General features: G+C 54.6%; 1 protein-coding gene across 1 annotated transcript; it reads left to right on the top strand.

Annotated features, from left to right (window-relative positions):
• Positions 1-477: 477 nt before the first annotated feature.
• TFAP2E (transcription factor AP-2 epsilon) lies at positions 478-20,371 on the top strand (the record flags this gene model as incomplete). The annotated part of the gene is made up of 8 exons (XM_080357775.1): positions 478-504; positions 617-1,063; positions 1,387-1,438; positions 13,632-13,850; positions 15,995-16,223; positions 16,453-16,571; positions 19,063-19,204; positions 19,823-20,371. 8 exons carry the CDS (start codon positions 478-480, stop codon positions 20,109-20,111), a joined length of 1,524 nt encoding a protein of 507 aa, XP_080213901.1. The 3' UTR covers positions 20,112-20,371.
• Between the last annotated feature and the right edge of the window lie 788 nt (positions 20,372-21,159).

Consider the following 21,159-nt stretch of genomic DNA (forward strand, 5'->3'; position numbering starts at 1 on the left):
TTCCGACCCTCGGGGCTCGGCCCCCGGTCCGGCCCGGGGCGCTCCCCGATAGGGCTCTCAGGCGGAGCCGTCCGGGGCGAGGGGAGGGTGGCACCGGGGAAGCGTGCGGCACCGTGCGACACGGGAGCAGCGGGAACGGGGCCGCCCGACGGAGCGGGGAGCGCTCCCGGGGTGGCGGGCGCCTCTTGCCCCGCGCCCGGCCGCCTCCCGCTGCGCCCGCCACCGGGAGCCGCTGGGAGCTGTCGGGAGCCGTCGGGGCCCCGCGGGAGCGGGCGGCGCGTCTCCGGCCCCGCGCTCTGACGCGCGCTCCCGGGGCGGCAGGCGCGCCCCCGACGCTATAACTGGCGTGCATGGAGTCGGGGCCGGCACAGAGGAGCGGGCGGGCGATGGGAGACGCCGCTCCGGCGGGATAGAGGGGCGGAGACGGGGGTACCCCCGGGGCCCGGCCCGCCCGGGGCTCGCCGCGGGCCCGCACAGATGCTAGTGCACAGCTACCCGGGCATGGTGAGTGCGGGACAGGGCGCGGCGGGGCGGGACGGGATGGAGGGTCGGGGACGGGGGGTCAGGATGTCGGGGTTCCGCACCCTCCTCACCGCCGCTGTCACCGCTGCCGCAGGACCGCGCCGAGGGGCTGCCCGGGGCACCGGCCGGGGCCCGCCTGCCGCAGCTGCCCGCGCTCAACCAGACGCCCTACGGCTCGGCGCCGCCGCTCTGCCACACGCCCGCCGCCGACTTCCAGCCGCCCTACTTCCCACCGCCGTACCCGCAGCCGCCGCTGCCCTACCCGCAGGGCCAGGAGCCCGGTTACCCGCATCTGGGGGATCCGTACGCGGCGCTCAGCCCGCTGCACCAGCACCAGCAGCCCGCCTGGCCCCCGCAGCGCGGCCGACAAGACGACACGGGGCTGCTCTCGCAGACGCACCGCGCCCTGGGGCTCGACCCCCGCCGCGAGTACCCCACCGTGCCCCGCTTGCTCCACGGGCTGCCCGATGGCGGACACGGCCTCGCCGACGGCCCGCTGGGCCTCCACGGCCTCGGCCACCACGGCATCGAGGACATCCAGGTACCGGGGGACGGAGGGAGGCCGGGGAGGGTGACCGGCGGGGCGGGCGCGACACAGCGCGGACCGATCCCGCCGCCGCCTGTGCGCCTCGGGGGGGGTCCCAGCCGGGACAGGTCGGACCCTGCGGTGTCCGTACCCACGGGCAAGGAGGACCTCCGGGGCGGGAGCCCCGTCAACGGGGCTCATCCGTGACCGAACGATCCCTCCTGGCTGGGGACAGCCGGTGAACCGGGCCCTGGCCACGCTGTCCCCCCGCTCCGAGCGGTCGGTGCCCATCCGCACCGGGAGCCGCCGGCTGACGGCTCTTGCTTCGGTGCTTTCAGGCCGTGGACGACGGCGGAATGAACCTGCTCGATCAGTCCGTGATCAAGAAAGGTAAGAGTGCGGCGGCACCGCGGGACGCGACATCGGGCCGGCTTCCGCTCCTGCCCTCGGGGCTCCCCTGCGTCGGGTTTCCCCCCGCGACAACAGTCCCACGGGGCCGCTCCCCCCGCGTCGGGAAGCGCTCGTTGCGGTCCCCGGCGAGACTGCAACGAAAGCGGCGGGTCCCGGCGGGCCAGCGCGTCCCTCCGTCCCCGGCTCGCTGGGCTCCTTCGGGCAGTACCGAGGCCGTGGCGTCTTCCCGTTACCGGGGACCGAGGGGCCCGCAGGGACGAGCCCGGCTATCGGGGCTCCCGGGGGCAGCCCCGCCGGCGGCCCCGAACGGTTTGCGTAAGAAGCCCGGGGATACCTCGGCGGGGCTGAGCGACGCCTCCCGGCGCTCCCGGTCCCGGCGCCTCGGACGGGAGCCCTGCGCCTGGCTGCGGGGGAGTCAGCCCCGGCCACGCACCGCTCCGCACCGCCTCGGGCGGGGAAAGCGCTGAGCCACGGCAGAGCGGGCTCGTTCGGTGGGACTCTACCGTGGGGAAGGACGAGTTTAACGGGAGCGAAGAGGTGGCGCGGCCGTAGGAACCGGTGCTGCCCGTCCCTCTGGACCGGGGAGCATCCCGTAGACCCCCGGGTGGCCTCGTCCATCCTCGCTCCCCGCCTCCGCAGCAACCCGGGCCTGCGGGGACTCCCCGTCTGCGGCTCCAAAAACGGGGCTTTGTCCCGGGGACCGGCGGCGACACCAGCCGCTCCCTCCGTGGCCGGAGCGGGGAAGCCGGGCAGCGGGCAGGGGCACCGCACGGCCCCCGATGTCTCCCACCGCCTCTCCTAATTTAGTGCCGATTATCTCCGACCTGCTAAACAGCCCCTCTGCTCCCAAACAAAGCCCCGTGGTGAAAACAGCTCAACTCCGTAAAATATTTTTCTAATAACAACTTCACCGGGGCATTGCTGGGAGCAGGGGGGACGTGAGCGATTTATGCGGCTGCTCGGAGCGATAACTCGTATGAAATATTCAAGCGCTGCTCTTGGCTTCTCTGGGCGATTTTTTACAAAAAGCTGTGGATGGAGAGGACGTGTTTAACTGCTGCTCCGTGGTACGGAGCCCAGCATCCCCCCAGAACGCGGAAAAAATATCCCAGTCGTGCAGGTCTTCCCCGCCGACATGGGCGATGGAGGTTGTTACACGGAAGGAGCAGCGTTCACGGTGCGTTACAGCCCCTTTGCCATGAAAATTGTTATTCTAAGAACGCAACTTCATTACACGCGGCATTTCTGTGGAGCATTAATGACCGTAATTATTTTAGCTTTAATTAGAACACATGAGAGGCATTTCATTAAATATCCTTGCATGAGAAATGGTTGCAACAAGCTGTGTGGTGCGTGTGCGCTCTGGTCCGGCCGTGCCTTCGCTGTTTTGTGTGTCGGCAGCACTCAAGGTATCTTCAGAAAATACTCTGCAATGAGAATATTTGTCTGGAAGTTCGGTTGAAGTTATAGTGGTTTGGAGGGCTTTTCCTTCCTTTTCGAAAGGCGCCATTACTTAGAAATCTTCGTCTCTCGTTGTTGTTCAGTGCCAGATTTGTGCCTACAGTTTCTCTAGTCTCTCTTTCGAAATAAAAAGAAAATAACCCTGGCTGAAAAGCAGGGTTTGTGGGTGCAGGACATTTGTAGCTCCTGCGACTAAAGACACTTGCTCTTCCCGCTCCGGTTCCCTTGTTTCCCCCCTGCTGTGTTTGGAATAAAAAGGCAAAGTATATTTAGGAGAATAGTCGGATTCCGACGGCAGCTTTTGGGGGTGATGCTCTGCCGGAGTGTCCCCGTCTCTACTCGGAGCTCAAAGCCCCGAGTTCGCTGGAGCAGCCTCAGAAATCGATAAATCCAAAGCAAAGCGTGTGGGGTTTTTTTTGTGGGGCGGCGCGGCTCCCCAGAGCGACCAGCAGCGATCCCGGGAGCCGCAGCACGGCCGGGACGGGGGCGCCGGGGCTGTTTCTTGTAGCGGAGCCGGAGTTCGAGACCCCCCGGCCCCGCTCCGTGCGGCGGCAGCACCGGAGACCGTCCGGGGCCGCATCCTGCACCGTGCCCGGGGCCCTGGACTGGTCCCCGTTCGCCCGTATTTCGATGGCCGCGCTTCCCTTTCTGTGCCGGCGGCCCTGGAAGAGATGCCCCAAACCGGATAATTGGAGCTCAAAAGAAAGCTGGGGAATTAGGGAAGCTGAAGTCGGGGACCGGGACCGCGGGTGATGCTGCGCGGGTCCCCGAAATCGACGGTCGGTTTGCTCCCCGCAGGAGCTGCCGGGCGATAGCGGCAAACGCCGCTGCCCTCCGCTCGAAACGGCCAAATTAACTACTTTGCAGTCTGTTTTTGTTTGTTTGTTTGTTTTATTATTAGTATTATTTTTAGTATATAATACGGGGTCGTTTCTACTTCACTGGCTCTGTCTGCTTGGAGCTGACTCCCGAATCCACAACGGGGGCGAGAGGAAAACACCCTTGGAAAAATAAAACAAACATATCAAAGACAAATCCCGAGCGGTTTCCAGGCGGGCAGAGAAGGCGAGAAGGTGTGCGGACGGACAGCGGCTTTATCGCTGCCCTGCTCTCCGTGGAGACTGAGGGTAAACGTTGAAAAGCCCCGTTTTGTCATAAATCGTTCCGATATCTCAAATACCGCACCGGGAATGGTTAATCCTTGAATTCCTGACGGCATGGCCGTCGGACAAAAACCTGATATAAATCTGTGCATGTGAAAACAGATAAATCTCTCCTTAATTAGCTGCCGAGATACGGTTGTCCTGGTTCAACAAAATATTAATCACCTGCCCCAAAACCCTTTAAGCCACCTTTTAACTCCTGTTTCATTCGAATCAAACCATTTGTCCCTGGCTGCGAGTTTGCTCTTACCCCCGCGTTTCCTTCTTTAATAAACTTCAACGGTTTTAGCAGTTCATGTCATTACAGGCGATTTTTGGGGAGACTCGAGGGGTGCAGCGCCCTGATACACCCCGGGTGTGTTTTCCCGAGCCCACAGCGCTCTGGCCTTTTTTGCTGCAGGTGGCCTCGAATTTAGCAAGCGGCAGAGGGAGAGGATAGGGGGTGACATCGGCTCAGCAAGGGCTTCGGGGGCGGCCCCGGGGTCCCCGTCCCGCGGCCCCAGCGGTGGGTACGCGGGTCCCGCATCGCCGCGTCCCGTCGGCGGGGGCAGCGCCGGGAGGCGGATCCGGGCCGAAAACCCACGTTCTAAACTCAATTTCCACCATCGCTCTCTGGCCTGGCTCCGGTTCGTTATTCCTGTGGGCAGCCCCCGGGCTGGAAACGCCGGGAGCAGCCCCGGGGATGCGCCGGTCCCGGGGGAAGCGGGGACGGGAGTTGCCGGTTCGGCTGCGGGGATGCGGGATGCCGGTTCGGCTGCGGGGATGCTGCGTGTGCCGGACGTAGAGCCGCGATTTGATTTCGAGCACAGAGAGCTGTGAATAGCACTAAAAAAAACGGAGGCTGAGCTCCCCCGCGCTGCCGTGACAAACGGGATAGATTTAGTTTGAGAATGAAACGGATAAAATCCTGAACGGGGTAGAACAGCTTTTGTGAATATTTTTTTGCGCAAACGTTTGTTTGTTTTTCCTCCTTTTCAAAAGTATTTCGGAAATTATTTTCTGTCTCATTTTTATTGTTGTTGTATTTGTTTGTTTTGTTTATTTTTTTCCTTGTGTTGTTGTTTTGTTTTTCCACCCAAAACGTTTATATAACGCCAGGGATACATTTGACTCGAAAACAGTAAAATTCACTCTGAAAAAGTTTAGTCCATGGCTCTGTCTGCTTCAGGCTGCAGCAGCTACAGGCATTTTCTGCTCTCTTCCCCTGATGCCTGGGACAGCTACTCCCACCCTGACCTGAAAACCCCCAGGAAAAAGGGCTGGAGACTCATCGATGCCCAAACAGCCGCTGCTCCTGCTGCAGATCCTTCCCTCCCCTGAGTGGGGAGAGCCTGGTTTTCTGTTTATGAAATCCAGCATTATGCCATTGCATTTGGTAGCAAAAAACCCTGCAGCTTGGTTATAAAATAAGAAGGGGGTTTATTGCTTTGACATCCTTTAAGGATCAGCTGAAAGCTTCTGATGGAGCCTTTTTATTATAAAGAGAAATACAAATCTCTCTCGCTGGTACCTGGAAGGAGCCTGGGGGCTCAGCGGGGTTCAGGAGCAGACCACGGGCCCTGCAAGCAGTGGGAAGAGCTGCAGGGCCTGCACATCCCGCTTGCGGGCAAGCGTTTTACAACCTGGAGTAGAGCCGGAACAGGGCGCAGCCCGTGGGGACTCACACTAGCACCCAGGGGTGCACGGTGCCCAGGCACTGCGTGGCTGGAAGGGACGGAGCTTCTCGTTGAGGCAGCAGGATTTGGCCACTGTGCTTTCCTTCGTGTTTGTGATTCGTTTTAATTTCCATTCGAGGCTTTTCAGCTGCTCCGGAGCGGCAGCGCTAGTGTTTCTGCTCAGGAATGTGGACCTGTTTGGCTGAGTGTTGGACAGATGGACAGAGATCTGTGCCTCAGACTGCTCCGAGCCCACATCCAGAAATATTGCAAGAAGTAGTTGTCACTACTAAAGAATGCAGCAGAGGAGGGAGAGTAAGACCGAGATCCTTAGATCCACTCGCCACCGCACATGAGCTCCAAAATCTCCCCGCGGGGCTTGCGTGTGGGGCTGCTGTTGGGATGGGGCGCTGGCACTGTGGCAGCGGTGCCACCTCTCCTGTGTTTCAGTGCAGAGAGGAATTGAGCTGGAAGAACCGCCACGTGCAGCCAGATGTGGCAGGAAAAACAATTCCTGAAAGAATGGTAGATTAGATAAACATCATTTCCTGTGACGAGCAAGGTAATAAATGAGGTCATCCTGTAAAACACCCGGGGCTGCAAAGACACGTCTTTTATAAGAGTGTCCTCAGCCGTGGGCGGCAGTGCTTGGACTCAGCGAGCCGCAGGGTGCTGAGCGCTCTGGCAGAGCCCTCCCGGCGCTCTGCAGCTTCATCTGCTGCTGTAGTTTGCCTGAGTTGGGAAAAGGGGCTCAAAATGGGGCAAGCCGGGTCTTGACTGGAGGTTTTGCTGCCTCGACGCTGCTCACGCAGGCTTTACGGTTGAGACAAGCCCTCGCACACACCGCGGGACCCAGCGCTCATCACAACAGTCACACCTCCGAGCGCGGCGCTTCTCCCTCCGCACACAGGCGTGCGTGGCGGGAACACCTACTAATCAAACAGTGAAACTTAAAAGAAAGTTTTTGCTCTGAACTGCGTCCAGATCACCATTCTTCCACTAAAATTATATTTTTAATGTCCTATAATTGCACCGGGATAAAACCAGGTGTGTGTTCATGTGAGATAACACATGCGGGTACCGGTGAAGGCGCTGGGCTTTGTCTCAACCTCCCCAGTGCCTCCCAGGCATGTGTTATCTCCAAGTTTCATGTACCTTGTAATGACTTACTGTTTAATTAGATGTTTTTAAATGAATTTTTTTCTTTGTTAGAAGAGCAGTTCTTAAAGGGTAGGTTCAGAAAAGCCAGCTTGGGTTACTTTTTGCCACCGCCTCAGCTCCCATGGGGGCTGCGTTGTCCATCGGTGGGTTGACAGTGGGGTCAGTAGGAGCAGCCTTGGCCAGGTGACATAGAGCCCATGGTGTTTGTCCCCACATCAGCCCTGCAGAGGAGGTGGCCCTGAGATATTCAGCGTGCAGACAGTGCCATGCAGCAGGTGTGAGCCTCACCAGGGCCCCATGGGGCACCCACCCATGGCAGCACAGATACAGGCAGAGCCATGGGGACCATCATGTGCCCCCAGCCCAGGGACACACCAAATCTGCAGTAGAGCAGAGGCAGACATAGACCATTCCTCCCTCTTTCATAATATTCCAAAATATGTGATCTCAAAAAAACCCCAAAAGTTTGTAATCTGTCCTAATTATTTGAAGAGGGTTCTCTAGTCCTAGACTAGCACCTTAACAAGTAAACCAACCCACCCTTTCCTGTGTCATCCTGGAGAATTACTCATTCTCACTGTCCTTCCATTTGTTTGTTTATTTTAATTCTTAATGGAGGAACTAATTAGCAAACGTGGATATAGAGCTTGGAGCTGCTGCACACTCAGCTCTCACCTCCCTGCCCTGTCCCATATCCAGCTCTGCCGTGTCTGGGTATCGCCTTTGGTTTGGCGAGAGGTTGAGTGTTGTGGCCTGATGGAGAAGCAGAATGAAGCAAGAAAGAATTGCTAGAAATGAGCCCAAACTGCCCCTTGCAATCCAATATCCCAGAACACGGTGTGCCCGCGGCTCGGGAGCGAGGGGCTCTGGAGGGGGACGAGGGGACCTGCGCGCAGCTTCACCCCTGCAGCCTAAAAAGCCATCGCAGCTTCTGCAGCGTCTGTGGTGCGTGTTTGGGATTCCAGCCCGGCCGAGTCTCCCCACCCTCTATCTCAGGCATTTATCTGGCATCAGTCACCCGAGTGCCGAGGCGCCAGGCAGCGAGGGACGGGGTCAGGCCATATTCCCTCAGGACCGGTCGGACAGGTCTCGGGGAGCAAGTGGTGTCCCCAGCATGGAGGTGGCTTCATGGGGATGGCGCATCCCCAGGGCTCCCTGGGAGCCCCGTGGTGGCCCCGTGTGCTGGGCAAAGTGGGACTGCAGTCCTGGGCTGGTGGGGTGCGAGCAAAGGGTCTGACCAAGGGCAGCCAGGCTTGCTTAAAGCACAAGATCCAAGTTAGCAAGAGATGGGGGAAGGCATTAAAGAAACATCACCAGAGGGTTTGTACACACAGCAAGAGCTGTGCTGCGGTTACCTGTGTGCAGATGTGCCCCCTCCTGCACAGCTGGCTGGGCTCTCCTGATGCTGTATCTGCAGCTGGTCAGAGTTGGTTTCCCCATAGGAAGATGTAGATGTTGCTCCTTCCCCAGGTTACTCCCTACACCATGGTGGGTCCCCATCGCTGCACAGGGGTTTCCTGGTGCATCCCCCCGCAGCTTGGGATGGGACGTGTGTCCTGGCCAGGGCACAGCGCTGACCCAGCTGCAACGTCTGCTTTGCTGGACATCCTGCCAACACACAGACGTTAAAAACCCAGAGCGTGTTCCAAGCAAGGAAAAGTAACAGCATCCTGGCTGTGACAGCGGTGCCTGTCCCCAGAGCGATCCGGCAGCTCCAGAACCGCAGGTGAAGCAGCACATTCACGCTGCTGCGCTCCGAGGCTCAGATCGAAACCCTCCCGCCTGCTCTGAGGGTTGGCAGCAAGTTCTATACAAAAAGTATTCTTCTATTATTATTCCTCTCTAATCTTTGCTGAAGGGTCTTTTGCCCTTCAATAATCTAAATACATTTTAGCGAATTGATAGCAACACTACGATGGCTTACATAGGATCCACCGCCGTTCGCAAAAGACACTGCGCCTTTGTTCTCCCTTTTTAGATTATGTAGATCCAAGCCACACAAATTCAGGCACTTCTATAGGGAATACAGGGAAAACCTCTCAAGCATGTTACCGTAAAATGGATTATACTGTTTAAACACATAAAGATCCCGTAGACTGGTTGCCAAAATGTAATGGGAGTTTGCGCTGCTAAATGAATAAACCTGTGATGGTTAAAGCCACAGGGCAGAGCCGGGGAGGGTGTGCGAGTCCGGGAGCTTTTGCTGCCGCGCGGCTGAACTGGGGGTGACATAAGATCGGAAACTTTCCTCGGTGTCAGCACAAAGCAGCACAGGGTTCCAGTTCCTCTGGCTTCAATCCTGGGGCTCTCCAGCCTCCCGTTTCGGTTTCGCGCCTCTCCGACCCCTGCGCGTTCTGTGCGCTGTACAAGCGGAGACGGAGCGACTCGCGTCCCTTCGGAGCGGTTAATAATTTAAATGAATTTAAACCAGCTTTTTCTAACATAGATGAGAAGGGGGTTAGCTGTATATTAACAACAACAAATCGGAGGGAGTGGAATAATCAATTACTGCACTAAACTGATTTTTCAAATGCAGTCGTGAAGGTAACAGGCATTCCCGAGGTTCAGGCTGTTACGTCCTGGGCTCCCCAGACAGCACGACCCAATCTGTAAAATGAAGTACAGCAGGGAAATGTGTGGGAACTCACAATACATTGTTATTTGTGAGCAGTTTCCAAAAAATGCACAGAATATGCTGAGCGAGCAGTACATTTGAGGCCAACTCATTCCTATATGGTAAAGCAGCAAAATGCATTAGCTGAAATTATTAATTGCAAAGTTCTTACTAATCCCCTTCCCAGTCCTGAAGAAGCACAGGGTGCTTTTGCAGAGGTCTGAGTAAATTTTGTTGGTTTATTGGGTGTCTATTCCCACCAAGACACCGTGCACTAGGCAGGTAACATCTGTAACAGATGTTGTATCTGCTGGTCTGGGGGGGCTGAACCCTCCTGCCCTATCGATCGTCCCAAAGCCCCCCAGGAGCAGAGACCCGCAGTGACACATTGCAGGAGCTTTGCTGGGTAAAACAGAGGCACAGAAAGAAAAATGCATTAAATATCACATGGCACCTTAGCATTTAGTTCACAACCTAATGTATTGATTTGCATTGGAAACAAAATGTTAAGTACGGAGCTTTGCATAGGCATGGGACCTCTCCCGATCAGCTTTCTCATGGGAATGGTTTGAGGCTGCTGAGTTGTATCTCTGTCCTCTCTTCTTCCAAGGGTCCCAGATCAATTTCCCTATCGGGACTCGGTGATCTGGAAAGCCTAGAGATAAAAAAACCCAAGATTCTTTCCATCCTTCCATTTGAAAAGGCCTCCGAGCCGATTACGGGGTTTCCTAGCGAGGCTCTTTGACATGGGGACCTGCTTCAGGTTGTGCATTCGAGATAAAGAAAATACCTGTATAATCCCCTCTGGGAAGAAAGGATAATTACAGACTTGGGGTTTGAAATACAGCTGATGGCACTGACCTCCTTCCCTGGACCATCAATAAATACCTCTCCGCTGAAGCACCAGGAAATTGAAGCAGCTCAACTCTGCAGCATCTCCTCGCTGGAAAAAGGCTTTTTAAAGCCATGGCAGGAGCAGCTGCCTCTGGCTCACATCCACATGCAGATACTTCTTGATATATGTATCTCCATCTCATAATTTACATCGGAGACATTCAAACGAAGGTTAGATGAGTGCGCTGAAAGCTCTTCCTGAAGGAGCAGGAATCCCTCGCCTTTCCAGAGCACCTTTCATCAGGGGCCGTGCACAAGCGCCCATCAGCCAGAGCAGGATGGAGCTGCAGGACCCCAGTCCACACAGGGGACAAAATCTGGGGGGCTCAGGGCTGTCATCACCAGACCTGCAACACTGTTGAAGCGAAACCTCAGCAGCTGCAGCGAGGAACGTCTGAAACGTGCTTGCACTGTGCAGGATCCCCTTTGCAGGGCAGCACCACCCGCAGCACGTTTTTGGGATGCTCTGGATCTGCAGCGATGCTCAATGTGGCTGAGCTGAGCGGTGCACAGCCCCGGGAAGGGACTGGGGGGCTGAGATGCTTTTGGGGTGGCTGGGGACAGCACTGTGCCCAAAAATGAGAGATTGCTTTGTGCCAGGTGGTCTCCTAAACGGATTAACTGATACCTCTTTAAAACGCGATCTAAGCTGTAGCACACTCCCACTTCTGAAAGAGATGCTGCAACAAAAGCTCCAATACCCAGGGATCCAGCACTGCTGAGGAGGAGGATTTACCTGTAATGTATCTAAGGAGAGAAGAAAACAGACCTGTAAGACAGGCAGCGATTTGCATGTTCCCTCTGGACTTGTTTTTCCTCTTGCAGAACCCCGAGCTCCAGCTGGAAATGCAACTGGACAAGTAACACCACGATAAGCAACTCAGTTTCCAAGTCCCACACATTTTCCTGCTTACAAACGATTTTGCAAGCAGCTAACACATATCTCAGATGGAAATGAGTCAATACTTTTTCTTTTTGCAGGCAAAATCTATTTTTCTTTTAAAAAAACCCCAAAGCTGATGGTGTGCAGCACCACGATGCCCCAGCTCTCAGCCGTGCCCACATGCAGAACCCAGGCTGTGGATGTGCTTTTTGCACTGGATATTTATATGTAAAAGTGACCATTTTCAGGAATTGTAGTGGTAGTTTCAGACACAAATGTCTGTGAACACAAACAAGGGAGGAGAGGAGGAGCTCAGGGCTGGAGCATCATCAACCCAGACTGCGCTGGAAAGGGATGAGGAGGCAACAGAGGTGCAGGGCTGTGGGTCAGTCTGTGCTGAAATTCCTTTGGAGAATGTGTTTCTCTTGCTCCTTCTTCTTTGTACCTGGAATTTAAAATGGGACTCACCTCTGGAAACCAGAACAGAAGTGTCAGAAACTTCATGCTTTATCCTGGGACACTTTGAAGGCATCGAGCTCCTTCCTCCCACCTCCTGACAGCAGCCAGGCCATGGCATCCCATCCCACCTGAAGCATTTTTGGAGATACCAGGAGCTGGTGCTCACAGAATTGCCTTTCTACCCCATCTGCCTCTCCAGGGAGCATCATCCTGTCCCATGTCCAGTGCTGGACCAGCTCCTTCTGGCTACATTTACCACCCTCAGACTTTTATAACGTATTGTGAGCGGTACCTGCCTTGCAGTGTTAAAGGCGGCAGTGAGATGCTGAGCCTCATGGAAACGCTTCTTGGGACATAATACAGAAGAAGTAAGGATGGTTTTCTTCCCACATTCAGCAAGACGTTGCACACTTATTATCGACACGCTGCCATTCTCAGCGGCTATCTTCAAAATACGGGAGCATCAGGAGACAAGATGATGCAGCGACAAGCATTTCACAGCATTAAAAAGGCACTTTGGAGTTAGAAAAGCAGAGGCCATACTTAATGGGTTTTTGATAGCTATTGCCCAAGTGTTAGGAAGTGCTGTAAAGCCTGGATTGCTTATAAAAGCATTCCCACAGACCAGAATTGCATGCAATCAGATTGTGCCCATATGCCCGATGTTTGGTAAATCATTTAACTGGTTCTGTGCCTCAGTTTTCCCCAGCTGCAATAAGGATCCAGCTCACACAGGCACTGGGATGGGGTCCTGTACCTGCACTGGGGATCAGCAACCCGTGAAGCTCCCTGAGGTCTGTCAGCACAACCTTATTTTGAAATCAAGTTCCCCTCTCAGACCAGACCCCTGCAGCCCTGTTGCTGCGCAGCCCTGCAGTGCTCACCCGCCTCCAGCATCCCCAGCACCAGGGGCTCATGAGGGCAAAACGCTTTACTGGGGCTTTAGTTGGCGAAACCTGCAGCCGAGCGCACCTCTGCGTGAGAGCTGAGTCCCAGCAACACCGGTCAAGGCAGCAGGATGAATGAACGAAGCACTCCTCCCATGGGGGGGAAAAAGCTCTCAGTTAAAGGAAAGAGCAAACAAGCTTCAGGGGGACACAGTGGAGCAGCCAAGGCCCAGCGACCAAAGCATTTCAGGGAGCAGACTAAGTATTGTTTTGTAACTTTCCCCCATGTAGCCACATCTACAGCCTCTCCGGTGACTCAACCCACCAGGACTGCGCCCACGGCAAAGATGGGCACAAGAAGAAAAAAAGCACCTTATACTCACCATGAGGATTCTGAGCAGTCACTAAAAACCTGATGACCCTTTCCTGCCCTTCTTTTGACTGAACCAACCCAACCAGAGCCCTGCGGAAGGAAATGCAGCCTCTGCCCTGCCCTTTATAGCTCCCTGGGGGGGTGGCCCCAGCTGAGCCCTGTTCTGCTCATCAGGAGGGGGCTGAGCACCTGGATACTGTGGCTGTTTGGGCACCAGCACCTGACCCTTTCTTTGGCAGCCTGTGTGCAACAGTGACAGCGATGTGACACTTTTATTCCCAGCTACAAAGCACCGTGTGGGGCTCAGCTCCATGTCTTGTCCGGTGGCTGCCCGGCTCGGGCACAATGGCACCAAGTGCCTCCCGCTCGCCTCGGCACCCAGCACCCCCACCATGAGCCCTTGTCCCAGCGGTTGATTTCTCTGCCCCGTGGCTGGGATGAACCCCGACACGATGCCATGCGAAGCAGCCAGTTGCGTTTCCCGCGGGGCCAGGCGCCCGCGCGTGCCCATCTCGGTTCGGTGGGTGCCGCGGTGGCGGCGGGTGCCGGGGTCGCCTGTGTCCGTGCGCCGCGGTTCGGGCCGCGTCCGCGTCCCGCTCTGATGCTTCCTTCTCGTCTGCAGGCTGGCTCAGGTGCTCCGATCACCTGCTGCTTGCGGGAACAGGAAAGCAGCAACTGAAGATCGAGGGGGACTTTTGGTTTACTCAGATGACGAGAGACAATTTTGGTTCCCCAAAAGCCAAGGAAACAAAGCTGTCAGGCTTTAATGGTAGCTTGTCTCCCTCCTGCAGCATGTTTATGGGCAAACAAGCTGCAGATCAGACCAGGCAAACAGCAGCAGGTGAGGCCAAATAACAATAATTAATAATTAATGGCGAACGTGGCTGTGTTTATTCTTGCTGTGTTGAGGCAACGCTGTCTAGTGGCTGAAGCACTGTCACAGCACTCAGGGGACCGCTAACCCCCCGCGATGCTGGGCCAGCCACCCATCCTGGTCCTCCCTTTGCTCCCCGTGTGCCCCGCGGCTGAGGGTGCCAGCTCGCTGTGACACGGGTGGCCCTGTCCCACGCTTGCACGTGCCGAATGTGCTGGGGTCAATGTTTCTGTTCCGTGAGCGGTGCCTGCATGGTTTGCCTGCAGCACGGAGCAGGGCTGACCCGGCTGCTCTGGGCATCGCGCATCGCAGCGGTGGGTCTGGGTCACAGCTCTCGAGGGGATTTATTTCTGAGAGCAGGATCATTGCTAAAAATGCGTTTACAAGGTGTTGTGGTGTCTCGGTGCTGTGCATCAGCATCCACCCCTGCCTTCCCACAGCCTGGTTTTCTGTAGGTTTGTCCCCTCGTTCCGCAGACGCGTGGTGACGCACGACCCCCCTGGCTCCTGCATGGCTGCTCGGTCCCCGCCGTGTGCCGCTCCCCAGCCACGCATGCGGCTCGAGCGCACGCCAGCGCATGATCTCCAGCATGCACGAATACGCGAGTGTGTGCGTGACGTGAGCTCTTCGCGGGGAGAAAAAGCGTTTGACACCACGGGCAACACCAGCTCCCCAGGGGGGGCTGCTTTGGGGTGCCCTCGCTGCAGCAGAGCCCCCCTCGCTGGGGACCCGGCCCTGACATGACACACGCCTTGGCGGCAGCGCTGGGGTGTTTGTAAAACACACCCTGAGTTCTTATTGTGCGGGTGTCCCCTAGAGACAGATCTAACCTGTTCTGGGGCTGTGGAAGAAAGCTTTGAAGCTGCTGCTTCCTGGAAATAGCTCTGGATTCCAATGGCTCACGGTGACGTTCCTGTATTTGTCCCTCAGCCAGGCACCATGGTGGCAAATGCCAGCACCGCCGCGGCCGATTCCAACATACCACAGTTACTTCCCATTCATCTTTTAGTCTGAAAACTAAAAGTCATTTTTATATACCATGTGGCACATTTTATTGCCACACTAACAAGCTATTGAGCCGTATTTACAATATGTTGATTGTAAGCACCCCTAACAGGTCTGGTCTACATACCCTCCCCAGTTAATTTTCCGGTTTTCGGTTTCATTTTGGGCATGTGTGTTTCCTTTATAAAACCTGCATCTTGTGCTGGTATTTGTTGCTGTGTTGCTTGCAGGAACCATCTGAATGTGCATGTGGAACAGTCATTGCCGAGGAACCACAAAGATGCCAGGGCTGAAATGATCTGGAGAGATGGCTTTGCAGTCCTCTTTGGATTCTTTCAAAACCTATTCTTTTTCCAGAGCTAAATTGGTTATTAATTTCAGAACATAAAAGCCAAAGAGATTTAGCACAGCTTTCAGCCACAGTTTTAAACTATAAACCTTTATTGCATCTGAGAACATTGATACTGGAATGATGTATGGGAAAACCATGCCCACTTCACCCGGGTGCGATGCTGCAGTCCACATTGCCTCTCCAACTTCTCGCGTTAATTGACTTTTGCCCATGAATTAAAAGGAAACCTGTGCTGGATTAATTGGGTTTGATGTCCTCAAGCTCCTTTAAGCCAGGGATGATGGAGGTTTAGGGCTGCAGCTCGTGGGGCTAATCGCAAAGTCAAAGAAACTCTGTCCATGGGTTCCCGTGAGCACCCGCTGGCTCTCGGCCACTCCGGCATCTCCCGGGGTTTAGGGGGGTCACGGCTCAGCCCTGGTCGCAGGATGTCACCAGCGCCATGAGCCAGTGCTTCACCCGGCCACCCCACCTCTCCGAGTGCCCAGCGGGGACAGGGAGGGGACACCAGTCACAGGTCCAGGTAGCGATGCTGGGGACAGTCCATCCGGGAGACTAGCCCAAAACCTGGGGTTTAATTATGGTAGAGCTGGGCGGCGTGGGAAAGCAGGTGAGAGCAGCGGCCAGGCTTCCTCCTTTTTTTCCCCTTTATTTAATTCAGTTTCATCACCCCACCTCTCTTCTTGTATCGAGGAGAACATGAAGTGACCCGAGTGATCTCAGCCACCGTCTCCTCTCTCCCCTCCTTGTCCCCCAGTGCCCATCCCCTCGAAGGCCAACGGCACCAGCATCCCCAGCCTGGCCATGAACAAGGACGGCCTGATCGGAGGGGTGACGAATCCCAACGAGGTCTTCTGCTCTGTGCCCGGCCGCCTCTCGCTCCTCAGCTCCACCTCCAAGTACAAGGTGACGGTCGGGGAGGTGCAGCGGAGGCTCTCGCCCCCCGAGTGTCTCAACGCCTCTCTCCTCGGCGGAGTTCTGCGCAGGTGAGCTGCTCCGCACCCCCTGCTGAAGAGCAGGGGGTAAGGCCGAAACAATATTTGCGTTCAGCACCAGCTCTTACCTCTCAGATTAACGGGGATGAGAAATTCCGGTGTGCGACATATCGGGGAAATAGCACTTTTATTGCTTTTTCTTCTTTTCTTTCAAACCTAATAGTTGAAACTGGGATTAACAATAGTTATTCTAACATGACTCCTTGTTTTCTGTTTTCAGAGCAAAATCCAAAAACGGGGGTCGGTGTTTAAGGGAAAGGCTAGAGAAAATCGGGCTAAACCTGCCTGCAGGAAGGCGCAAAGCTGCCAACGTCACCCTGCTGACGTCCCTCGTGGAAGGTAAGAGCAGAGGACGGGAGTGCCAAAACTTCACTGCCCTTCGTTTGCAGCTTTCCACAAACGAGAACACTTAAAATATGCAGCAGTCACCACCGATTGAGACTGGAAATATCCCTGTGTCAGCCTCCGTGCTGATTCAAGCACATCTGTCTTCCAAAACTCAGACATTTCTGTTGGACCAGTCACAGCCCGTGGGGAAAAGCCGTCCCCAGGCTGGACGGGGCATTGAGCTTCCCTTAGGCTGGATCCAAGCGTTCAGTCACTTTTGTGAACTAGTTCTGGTAGTGCTCAGTCAGGCTCACAGAAACCAAACACACACAAGAAAGCTTGAATAAAGCTGCCCAGAATTTAGCCGCTGTTCGGCAGCACCGTGCACCCATTCAGGACACAAACCCAGCGCTGTGTCACCCCTCTCTTGAGGCTCCATTGCCATGTTCGGCTCCAGGTCTTGTCTCTCATAAGGAGATGCCCCATATCTGAGTCCTGCCAGACAGCAGGGGACGAGTGAGACCTCGCAGAGATGCTGCGCAGCTCTGAGGACTTGCAGGTGAAGGTCAGGTTCACAGCAGCCATCCTCAGGGCTGGTGATGGAGAACGTGCTGCGAGGTCTCTCTGCTTAAGGCCGCCTGTTTCTTTGCTCCCCTCCTACTTTTTGCACGATGCAAACGGTGATGTCGCCACCGCATCTCGGGAGAAAAGGCCACAGGATGCAGACAAATGTGATGATAGCGCCGGCTCCCTTCGAGCTGCGGAATCCATTGTGTTTGCGCCCAGCGTGTTGGAGGCAGCTGCCTGCAGGTTCTGAATAGAAAATCATCTCCATTGTTGCCAGCAAATTAAATGACCCGCTTCATTAGGCGGAGGTTGTTACTGAGGGCAGTTGGTTCGTGCTGAATGAAAGGCTGATTTCCATCAAAAGAAAGAAAAGAATGGAAGAAAGGAAGGAAGAAATGTCCATTTTGATTTCAGGTGGCTGCTGATGTTTTGGTTGCTGCTTACCAGTTCATAGCAAATAAAAGAGTGGTGTCATGTGTGCTTGATGGATGTAATTTCCTCCTGCACATGGCTGTTGTGGTACTGGGAGACGTTTCACCCTGAGGAAGGTGCTGTGGCGTTGTCATTGCTCAGCACGCAGGGACCGGCGCGTCCTCCTGAGCCCCAGGCACCTTCTTTCTGGGACATTTGCTGTCTTGGCTTCATTTGTTTTCTTCCCTCCACCTTCCCAATGTCTGTTGATTTAAAAAAATCCCAACACACTGGGGTTTGAGTGCTAATGATATAGTTTTCCTTTCCCTGCCCCACAACTGTTTCTCTGGATGCAGAGGATGGGTGCTGGGGAGCACTGCGGGGGCTGCAGGTAGAAATGCGGGCTCCTCTGGCTGTGTATACCCAGTGCTGACCCTCTCTTGGGCGCCTGCTCCGTGGGATCAGTTCCCATGTGGTTCCAAGGGAGCTGTGGGGCTGTAGCTCAGCCTCAGAACCATCCCTGAGCTCTCAGGATGAGGTTGTGCACTCAGACAGGCTTCTGTGGCCCCTCGCTCTGCTTCCCTGGGCTCTGAACCACTACGTTCCCTGTGCTGAAACCCCTCTAAGGCAGCACCAAACTGCTGTTCACGTGTTCAGCTGCGCAGCCACTCTCACTCGCTCAGGGAGGGGATAAATCCTGGCTCCAGCCTCGGCTCTCACCCTCAGGTCACAAAGTCCTTTTGCATTGTCACAAGAACTGTTTTTCAGCAGCTACTACTTCCCGATTGTTTTTTAACACACAAACAACCGCAGTTCAAATTCTCCAGGTTTACCTTATTTGCTCCTTTTTTGGAGGAGGAGATGAAGTGGAAATTATCATCGTTAGATGGGCGGCACAGACACTTTCCCCATAACGTGGCTTTGCAGACTGAGCTCGGGGCGCTGGGGAGCTGTGATGGGATCTGGGTTAATGCTGTTAGGATGGATGATCTAATACATACGAGCAGCAGGGGGGCGAGGCAAATTAGCCCTGCCTGCCCAACCAGGATTTCGGGTGTTGGGCATGATCAATCGCCATCAGTTCTGATTATTTCCATGGGGACGCCTGGAGATGGATCAATCCCGTCCACGGGGGTCATGTCCACAGGGTGATGGATGCTCTGCCTCCGCATGCAGCCTGAGGCCCCGCTTGCTGCGGGAGGATGGAAACCCCTTCCTTCTGCCCTGTTCTCACATCCCCAGTTTGTCCGGCAGCCACGGGGCTAAAGTGGCTTTTTCACCCTTCAGCCCCTGTTTAAATCTCTGCTCAATTTGGGGAGGTGAAACAGGAAATTTTGGAAGAAGTAGGGAGAGGAGGATGCAGCAAAGTGAGAAACACCTCAGACACCCAGAGAGCTTCTGGGTGACAAACAAGAAAGGAAAGTGTTCCAGTCCCTGCAGGAATAACCCACATCAGCAAAATGGTTAAAGTTGCTACAGAATGTGCTCCCCTTTCACATGGGTTTTTAATCTGTCCTGCTCATAGGTGAAGCCATTCATCTGGCTCGGGATTTTGGGTATGTGTGCGAAACAGAATTCCCAGCCAAGGCAGTGGCGGAATACCTGTGCCGACAGCACTCCGACCCCACGGAGCTCCACACCAGGAAAAACATGCTGCTGGCTACCAAGTGAGTACAGATGGCACTGGGCCACCGCTGCCTTCGGTCCCCACAGCCCAGAAGGGCAGCGTTACCCCCAAAGCTTGTTCTCCTGCAGGAAAGAGATGACCTCATGCACCGCACACAGGTCTGAAAGATGTGCAGCAAGGGGAATAGCTGACGTGGAGTGAAGGGCTGCGTCAGAGAATCATAGAATCACTTTGGTTGGAAGAGACTCTCAAGATCATGGAGTCCAACCATTAACCCACCCCCGGCATTGCCTCGTGACCCTGAGAACCTCATCTCCATCTGTCCAACCCTCCAGGGCTGGTGACTCCAGCATTGCCCTGGGCAGCCTGTTCCAATGCCCCACAGCCCTTTGGGGAAGAAATTCTTCCCCAGATCCAACCTCAACCTCCCCTGGGCAACTTGAGGCTGTTTCCTCTGCTCCTGGTGCTTGTTTCTTGGGAGCAGAGACCAAGGGCTTCCGCAGGCTGGAGCCCAAAACTCCCAGCAGAGATGCAGCTGCTGGGGCAGGGAGCAGGAAAAGAAACCCCAAATACACCTATAGCATCATAGAACTCATAGAACCCACATCCCTGCAGCTTTCCAACAGCATCTATAGTAATCCAACCCTCTCTCTTTCAGGCAAATTTGTAAAGAGTTTGCAGACTTGATAGCCCAGGATCGCTCACCATTGGGGAACAGCCGCCCCTCGCTCATCCTCGAGCCCGGCGTCCAGAGCTGTTTGACTCATTTCAGCTTGATCACCCACGGTTTCGGGGGCCCGGCCATCTGTGCTGCCCTCACCGCCTTCCAGAACTACCTGGTGGAGTCCCTCAAGGGGCTGGATAAAATGTTCCTGAACAGCACAGGGAATGGGCACGCGGCCGGAGACTCCAAAGCGTCAGAAAAAGAAGCGAAGCATCGGAAATAACGCGCTGGAGGGGGAAAGATGACCCAGGGCACTGTTTTCTGAACTGCTACATTGGAACTTGGGATGAAACTCATAAAGCAAATAAAGACAAAAAAAAAAAGAAAAGAGGAAGATTTAAGGAATTTAAGAAGAGAACAACTCTAATGGACACAGTAAGATTGAGAGAATAAGCCAAGGTGATGGCTTTTACCTTGTTTTTTGTTTTTAAATCGTGGATGCAGGAAGCCAAGTCATGTGCAATTTTGTTTTGTTCTGTTTTAAAACCCATAGTGAAATCCTCACGTGCTCCAGGAATTTGTTCCAACTGAAAAGCTGGAGGAGAAAGAGCAAAAGTCTCATCAATGCAAGAAGCAGAGGCTGGAGCAGCAGAGGGCAGGGAGTCGGGTCGCCAGCTGTACCTGGATTTATCAGCTGATTTTGACAGGCAAACACACAGAAAAACCTCCCTATATCCCCACAGCCCAGCCCCGTTCTAGAGCCACGCCAAGAGGAAATTGCCAGGAGAATTGCTTTGGATTGAAAGCAGCTTCAGACTTCGTTTACAGTTGTTAAATTGAGACTCAAGGCGGATTTTCCCCAACGGCTGCCAGGGCAGGAGCCCTCCCGACCACTACAGGCACAGCTGGGGATAAAGCAGCATCAGCTCAACCCAGGACTAATTCAAACTCCACAACCTACCGATAACAGCACACAAGTTTCTAAAATTAATAATAATTAATAAAAGCACAAGGAGCAGAACTTGAACCAGGCCAAACGGAACTGTTCTAAATCTGTATATATTTATTTATGTGTAATTAAAATCTGAAAGTTTTAAGATGTCCAGTGCAAGTTATTTATATAAAATTGAGTTGGGTTTTTTTGTTTTGCCCTTTTTTTTTTTTTAAAAAAAAAAAAATATGAAAGTCTTTGGATTTTCTGCCATTAGAAATGGGAATGAAGTTTTGGATACACAAAACTGTAGCATGGACAAGATAGGCTGTCATGATAATGACTATAGGAGTTCTGCAGGATTTTGTACTTGCTGTTGTTTCTCTTAATGCTGCAATAG

Source organism: Nesoenas mayeri (genome assembly GCF_963082525.1).
Source record: "Nesoenas mayeri genome assembly, chromosome: 21".
NCBI classification, from domain to species: Eukaryota; Metazoa; Chordata; class Aves; order Columbiformes; family Columbidae; genus Nesoenas; species Nesoenas mayeri.